The sequence below is a fragment of the Aegilops tauschii genome, chromosome 5 (assembly GCF_002575655.3).
Source record: "Aegilops tauschii subsp. strangulata cultivar AL8/78 chromosome 5, Aet v6.0, whole genome shotgun sequence".
NCBI classification, from domain to species: domain Eukaryota; kingdom Viridiplantae; phylum Streptophyta; class Magnoliopsida; order Poales; family Poaceae; genus Aegilops; species Aegilops tauschii.
The window spans coordinates 531,129,758-531,137,755 of record NC_053039.3 but is presented as its reverse complement, the minus strand read 5'-3'; the positions used below and the strand labels follow the sequence as shown (position 1 = coordinate 531,137,755).

At 43.6% G+C, this 7,998-nt stretch overlaps 1 protein-coding gene and 1 pseudogene across 5 annotated transcripts; one reads left to right on the top strand and one right to left on the bottom strand.

The window, feature by feature from the left end:
- Nucleotides 1-257: 257 nt before the first annotated feature.
- Nucleotides 258-3,902, top strand: LOC109761381 (uncharacterized; annotated as a pseudogene).
- Nucleotides 3,903-4,110: 208 nt separating this feature from the next.
- Nucleotides 4,111-7,603, bottom strand: LOC120965393 (uncharacterized). 5 transcript variants are annotated; one of them, XR_005758257.3, is made up of 14 exons: nt 7,456-7,603; nt 7,080-7,350; nt 6,876-6,972; nt 6,580-6,707; nt 6,388-6,469; nt 6,184-6,299; nt 5,989-6,116; nt 5,580-5,914; nt 5,438-5,502; nt 5,192-5,317; nt 5,017-5,088; nt 4,610-4,925; nt 4,458-4,532; nt 4,111-4,343 (listed from the first exon to the last, which is right to left on the bottom strand). XR_005758257.3 is itself a non-coding variant. In XM_040391082.3 (14 exons), exons 6-14 carry the CDS (start codon nt 6,184-6,186, stop codon nt 4,328-4,330), a joined length of 894 nt encoding a protein of 297 aa, XP_040247016.1. In that variant the 5' UTR covers nt 6,187-6,299; nt 6,388-6,469; nt 6,580-6,707; nt 6,876-6,972; nt 7,080-7,350; nt 7,456-7,600; the 3' UTR covers nt 4,111-4,327. The 5 variants fall into 5 exon arrangements, 3 of the variants coding, with proteins under 3 accessions (XP_040247016.1, XP_040247017.1, XP_040247018.1); XM_040391082.3 differs by having other exon boundaries at nt 4,610-4,683; nt 7,456-7,600; XM_040391083.3 differs by having other exon boundaries at nt 4,610-4,683; nt 6,580-6,682; nt 7,456-7,600.
- Nucleotides 7,604-7,998: the final 395 nt, after the last annotated feature.

Genomic DNA, 7,998 nt, shown 5'->3' with positions numbered 1-7,998 from the left:
AAGATGACCCCGGGCTGTTTGTCCTGTGACCGGGACGTCTCTGTCAGCAGAGACGGCTCCATCAAATACTCAGAGGTGTGGGCTCATCCTGTCCCTGGCTCACCGACCTACATCTCCGAGGACTGGGGTGCTGCCATACTGACATGGCTGGAGTCCAAGAAGAAGTGGCACATCGACCTCAAGCTCAAAGCCTCGGACATCATCGTGGACGAGACTCACTCCCAGTTGCTTCCTCAGCATGATGTCAAGGCCACAACGAAGAATGCAGCCTTGAGCAGACTTCACACAGGGCATCCTTCTCAGCTTGCATGATGATGATGTTGTTTACATCATGGCCAAGGTTGACCACATGGACGACGACTCGTGGATGCTTGCTGTTGACATGAGGAACAAGACTCTGAAAGGAGTGGCTGCTCTCACCAGTAAAAGAAGCTTGGGTTTTAGATTCATGTACCTGCAAAGTGACCTCTCCAACCATCTGGTGGCCACAAGCGAAAACACCGAGGTCTTCAACCTTCCGCCCAAAAGCAAAAGGTCCTCACGCAAGTCCTACTACATATATTTCCGTCTATCTAGTATTTCTGAAATAGTATTGCACTTGTTCGACATTAGGGGACTAAAGCAGGCAGTAGTTCACTAACCCTGGATAGCGGGGGCAACCTGCCCTTGGATCGAGTAGATTAGTAGTAACTATTTGGTCACAGTAAGGTTTATGTCCTTCATTGCAAGGTATGTCTTTGTTTTGGCCCCTCAAGTATAGTTGCGTAAACCTGTGGTATTTGCAAATATGGCAGGGAAACGGGGGGTGATTCTAGGTCTTGTCAAAATAAAATGAAGCAGAAATTTGAAGGTGGAAACACAAATGGTAACCCAATAAGTGTTTTAATCAGAGTGATGTCGTCCTTTGGACCTGCTATTTCCTTGCCAATATACATGTGACATCTTATCAACTAGTGTAAGCAGGTTATCACCTGAGGTCGTCTTTTTACGCTAAAAGATTTGCACCTTCTTTATCTCTTCACAGAAAGAAGAATCCTTCTAAAACTGCCAAGCAACAACCTGGGAAGACTCTTGCTAACAGCTGTCGTGTGGAACAAGAAGAACAGGAGCTGAGGATACTCGAGCCTCGAGTTATTACTATTCAGCCCCCCTCTGTACCTAAGGAGGACTCTGTTGGCATATTACCTCCAGGACAGGGGTCTGATGTGCCAGAAGGCATTGGTGCTGCTTCCGCAAATGTGAGTGCACCAAGATCATTTACCCTGGAGGTCAAGAATGACGGCGCTGGAGATGCCAACGAGCAAACTAAGGAGACAAGTGCAAGCAATGCCATTGGCCTAGCATCTCTAGGACCATTATCCCCGTCTGATGAAGGCGCGGTCTTGAATAATGACTTGATAGAGAAAACAGATGGCTATCTCTCTGATGAACATTCATTTGAACACAACCAAAGTAAGTTATGAAAGATGTCATTTACCTCTTTTTATCTGTACTTTCATTTGTGCCTATGTGAAGATCTGTTATGCTAGGACATGTTGGAGTTACTATTTCTGTATGACCCTGAGCTGTTTTTATTTTTTGATGCATGTTTATTGCCTATTATCAGCTCACCCACTGGCAAACAAGCATGCCTTACCTACCAAACACAAGGTTCAGTGTGATGTGGTACATCAAACCCTGATTTTTGTGCCTCTTTTCTGAATTCTTTTTACCTTGGGTCTCCCGGACTGTAGAGCTTATGCATACCTCTTTTTGTATTTCATGTTGCATGCTCCCTCGTCTAACTGACCAGAATTCCCTGTCTTTCTAGTCACTTTCTCTTTTGTTAATTATATAGATCGTCTTTCTCAATTTTAATGATTTCATCCTTCTAGATGCAGATTCAAATGGTGATATGTCTACTACAGCGTATCAGTTGGAAGACTTGACCATACATGAGGAAAACAGACCAAAACCATCTGATGATAACCCAGCTGTAATAATCCCAGGCCACCTTCAGGTTTCCAATGCTGATTTTGCGCACTTGACATTCGGTAGTTTTGTGTCTGGGACACTCGATGCATCTCCATGATGCCTGCCAATGCACCAGCAATGCCGCCTTTCCGTGAGTTGGATCCAGCATTCTCACTGCTGCTTACTAACCCTCCATTGGCTACAATGGTTCATGGTACACCACAATCGTCCGTGAACAATGCAACTGTTTCTTCACAGCCACAAGAGGTATGAACACTTCACTGAATCATGGACTAGACGACAACTCTTTTGAGAGTAGCCATGTGTTACAAATTCTATATGTACGAATTCTGGTAAAAGGGTAAAATATATTTGTTTGGTGAGGAACATGGGTTAGTTGTATACAGTTTTACTTGCTGCACTCTAAAATGTGTCTGGAAGTTGCAGCCTGCAACCAGGATAACTCTTGCTTACTGCTCTTAGTGCAGCTATGCTGCATGTTAATTGTTAACTATGCCCAGAGTGTTAGCAATCAATTTTTTGGTCATGTTTGGTCAAATCCTGTTGTAGTTACATCTGCCTCGTGCTTTATTTTGTTCAGTTCTGTGTCTTGTGGCTAGCAACACTTACATTTGTGTCTAATTCTGCGTGGGCATTTTTGCTCTAGAGAGCTAAATTGTAGTTGTATTACTCATTAGGATTTTATTATGCTGTTATTTTTGTTACTGAAAAAGCTGCAATTATGCTGTTCTCTTGTTACGTTAGATGTTCAGTTTTCTTAGTTATTTCTGCAGCACCATTCTAATATGGTTTGTTCTTGTAGAATGTTAATCAAGGTGGTTTATCCAACCCACAGTTGACCCACTCTCAGGGAAGCACCGGCATTGCCCCAGGTCCCCTCTGCCTCCCATCTTGCTGCCCTTCATCCTTATGCTCAAGGAGGGCTTCCCCTTGGATATGAAAACATGATCGGATACCCATCTTTGCCGCAAAGCTATGCGTATCTCCTGCCTGCTGCCTATCAGCAACCATACATGAACAGTGGTCTATTCCACCAAGGCGCAGCTGCAGCTCCCAACTCGGGCGTAAAATACCCAATGCCACAATACAAGAGCAATGTTCCTCTTGGGAGCCTTCCACAGCCAGCCTCGATGCTCTCCAACTACGTTGGAGGTTTCGGAACTGCAAATGGCATGCCTCAAAACTTTGCCCTGAACCAAAGCAATCCGTCGGCAACCACAGCTCCTGGGTTTGATGGAGCAATGCCCTCCCAATACAAGGATGGAAACCCCTACATGTCTCTACAGCAGGTAAGAGATTCACGCAAGAGTGGGGGAACTAGATTTATATTAGGAAAATTGCTAACCTCCATGTTTGTCTGTGCAGGGCGAGAACCCTGCAATGTGGATGCATGGAGCTGGTTCGCGAGGAATGCCGCCTCTTGCTGCCAACCCCTTGTATGGCTATCAAGGGCAGCAAGGCTACCAGGGGCAGCAGGGCCACCAGGGCGGCCTTAGGCAGGGGCAGATGCCGTCGCAGTACGGCACAACGCTCGGGCAGTCGCAGCCAGGCCTAGGACCCGAACACCGAAACCCCAGCGACGAAAACTTGAGTGCTGCCGCCGCCGCCTAGGCTAACCAAATGTGGCTGAATGGCTACTGATTCAGCCCCCCTTGTCAGTTGTCCTGAATAGAGATATAGAGTTGGTAGCTAGTGTGAAATTTTGAAGAGAGGCCCGTGAGATGTGTTCCAGCATGTTCAACCTGTAGTTTCTCCTAGGGACCTCGGCTGCAGCTCAACTTGTTTATTTTCAGATTAGATAGAAAAGAACGGTTTATTGTCTGTCTGTCTGTTTGTTCTTCTTTCTTTTTTCTGTTGTTTATTATATATATTGTGTAACAAAGTAGCACCATTAACTTTTGAGGAGGCGGAACATCAGCTCCTGTTTTCTGCTCGAAGTTGGCAAAAAAGTTTACAAAGCGAATAGTAGTAGTGATGGCTGTAAATGGATAAAATGTTTGCGCAATGTTCCAATTCTGTCGGCTATGGTAACTGACTAGAGGGATACGCGCGCTTGCGCCGCGCCCGTTTTTCATACAACAACACATCAAAACACTGGCTTACTCGTCTCATACAACAACACTCCAAAACACAGGCTTACCTGAAATCTTTTTTAACCATCGCATAGACCATACCACCACGGATGCAACAGATACTGTTTACAGAGGCTAAGACACTAAGCACCGCCACTACATAAATCCTATTCTCACATATAAGCATGCCTAGCCTAGGGAACACGAAATCCTGACAAAGTGCCTAAGAAAACAGCCTGCTTCCATCACTTGTCGTCCACCTTGCAAACCACCTGCTCCCATCACTTATCGTCCACCCTAAAAATATAGTGAAAGGTGAATCATTACATAAGTAGTGTTTTCTAAAGTTTACTCTTTTCACAAGAATTTCACAAGAAAACAGTAAGAAAGATAGCAGATGCTGAAGCATACCTATGTCCAGCTGTGTCGCTCCCATCAACGAACAAGTTTTTAGATGCAATCGACTTTGCATTACTCCAACGTGACCTGCGCGTATACCATAACATCATCTGTATTACAGGATGCTCACTCAAAAAGAAAATCATATGCAATAGTAGCCAAACCTTTTATTCTTGGTCTCCTTCACCTTAGTCTTGTCCGGCACATCAGCAGTGCATACGTTATGGGACTGTGTTTGCTAAAAAACGAATAAAAGCCTCAGGAACGCAATCTATACAAAGTTTTCAAAGAAAGGCATACGATCATATGGTGACATGAAGAACACAACATATGAAAGATAGACAATATTTAGAAGAACTAAAGATCCAACAACACCGAACAACAAAAGCAAATAGGAATAAAGTAACCAGTATGGCTCCTGGAGGCGTATGAATGCCTTGAGGAAAGTCAGCAAGACCCCACATTTTGAGGTTGTGCCTCCTCAACAAGAACAAGAATACATTGTAAGCAAGAAATAGTTTAGAAAAAAAAACAGTAGCATATAGTTAACAAAAGAACATCATATGGTTACCAGCATGTCTTCTCGGCGCATGGACATGAGCTGAGCAACATTAGTAAGATTTGGATTCTGCATTTCAGTCCCCTGAAAAATAATAAAAAACGAATTATAACTAAAATAAACAGCTAGTAGATGAAATTAAAGGCCACAAGCACCATAAAGCAAAGGAAATTATGTTCAAACTCACCAACATGTCCCCTGGAAGTGAGGAAGTGCCTTGAGGAAACTCAGTATTACTGGTGCGCACGTTAGGAAGTGAGGAAGTGTCCTGAGGAAGCTCAGCATGACTGGTGTGCACGCTAGAAACTGTATTCTGCATTTTTCCGCCCCGTAGAAAAGATCAATATATGGACTATCAGAAAAATAAACAGATAGGGAGAAGAAATAAAGGACCAGCAGTATCATGAAGCAAAGGAAAGTTTGCTTAGCTCACCATCATCGCCACTGGAAGCGAGCAGGTACCCTGAGGAAGCTCTGCATGGCTGGTATGTACACCTCCTGCGCAAATCTTACGGATGAATGAATACAGCTGAATACTAATTAGAAAAAATTCAAGCTTGACAAAAAACACTAACCAGAAAATGGAACTTGCTGCATTGGAGCGCTACTGGAAGAACCCACACCCACAACAAAATCATGGTACATAAAACCAGCCTCCGTGAAAAATTTGAGCACTTGAAAGCTCAGCCCATCCTTGTCTCTCCTACAAGAATACTTTGACACAGTGACCTCTACAATATATTTCCTTCCAACCAGAGCCATTATCTTTGCTGGCATGACGGAGCTATTTGCTAGAAAACTCTCCAGCACCTGATCAGCTGGCCTGCCCACAACATCCCTATCAACATCACCAAAGAAAACCATTTCCACTGTAGCGTTTCCATCAGCTACGATTATAGGAAGCTTGTACCTACAGCAGCAAAGATATCAGTACAAAACCTCATTACAACCAAACCAAAACACGTAACAAATAATTAAAGAGACCTAGGGCTAGCAGTCCTGTTAACACAATTCAGATTAGTACAATGATATGCATCACCATCCTCCATAGCCTTCCAAGTGTGGTTGAGCGCAATACCCTGGACGGTGATCTTGCACCTAAAGACCTTGTTCTGCAAAAATACCAACAATAAGAACAAACATAGTATAAATTTAGCCGAGGAGTAAATCGAGCATTACCATGATAACATGTAGCACTTGCTAGATAAGCAACAATTGTCTGCTCAATCTCACTAGTGCCAAGGCGGCAAGCTCTTTCAGCAATTAGCTCAATATAATGATCCATACCAGTAATCCTATAACGAATAGCAAGATTTAATTTCATAAAGCAGAAGTAATCAGCTAATGTAAATCTACGGAACACAGAAACATATAAGATATTACCTATTGCGAAAAGAAGATACGTCAGGATTAGCAAGGTTCAGACAGATCTTAGAGCCACAATTCCCAGTAAGCGTAAGCATTGCTACAAAACAACAGGAAAACAAATCCCCATGCATACATAATGCTTAGCAGATAGTAAACCCTTTACTGATATAAAAATCTAAGGAAAACTCAACTCATAATAGCACTTACAGTTCTGCATCTTAAAAGTACAACCCATAGCAAGAACAATGATAGGTTCGTGATGGCCTCTCCTTATAAGCTCATCAGCATCTATTTGTAAAGCTTTCTCGCTCTACAAAGCCAAAATAGTAGTATTTCTACAAATAAGATCCACATATGAAAACACATCAACCAGACCAATGAATACATTCACAATAATATATTTTGGCATTTCGATAATAATTTGTTTGAGATGTGTCTTACTGAGAAGCACGATTAACAAACCAACAATCAGTGGATGCATTAACTCTGAGCCGGAAACTAACCTCCCCTCTCTTATACGTAAATTCCTCTTAGCAGTCCGTCTGCCTTTAACGTCTATGTGTGTAAGAGCTAATACTCCATTGATGAGGCCGACAACATCTGCATGCATTCACATAAGCAACACCATTAAAAACACAACACAAAGGAAACTACATAACAATCTAATCAAGTGGACAATATAAATGACAAACGCAATTAATATTCACCTGCAAGATAGGTCTTGTCAGTCACTGTAGCCGTTATATCCTTAATAGAGCGAAGTCTATACGCATACAGTGGAAAAGCATCCGAAACAGGATCTATCCTAGCAACATTGGTCCATACTGTAAACCTGAACTCAAATCTATGACATGTCGTGTGATAAGGTCTACACACAACATCTTCTACATGCTGCACATAATACACCTGACCCTCCTGCAAAAGAGGCTGAAATTTCACAATCTATCCCTTTGGAATAAGACCATGAATACCATCACCCTGCAAATTAGCCACATCATCTACTGCATCAGCACTGACGTAACAAAACCATTAACCAAACCAGAAGAATTAGCATACAGAAGAACACATACTAAACACACTTACCACTTCATCCACCAACACCATATGCAACCGAAGAAGTTCATATTGGCCGGATCACAGTGCTCCTAAAGGCGACCAATCCTAATACAAACACGCCAGTCCTGTGCAGTGTCATTGAAAAGGCGTCTAATCCAAACCCCCTCCCCCCAAAAATTCACATCCACAGCCCCCCCCCCCCCCCCCCCCCCCCCCCAAAGCACACAACATTATTACACAAGCAATGGAATAATCAGCATACAAAGGAACTGAAAGGGGAAAAGAAGAAATCGATACCTTGAAGGTGGCACAGGAAGCCAAAGAAGCAGAGCAAACCCCATGACCAGCTGCCGCCCTCCATGCCTCCACCCACCCAACAGATCAGAGAGGCCGACGCGAAGAAGATCCCGGCGATAGAAGCAGCTCACCCTCTAGTAAGAATAGCACACACAACAGCCAACAAGAACAGCGCCACCCTCCTCTGCGAATCAATGAAAAGGGCAAGATCCCCAGCCGCCACCGCCTATGGTATTGCGAGAGAGAACGCCAGACCAGAAGGAACCAGCGACA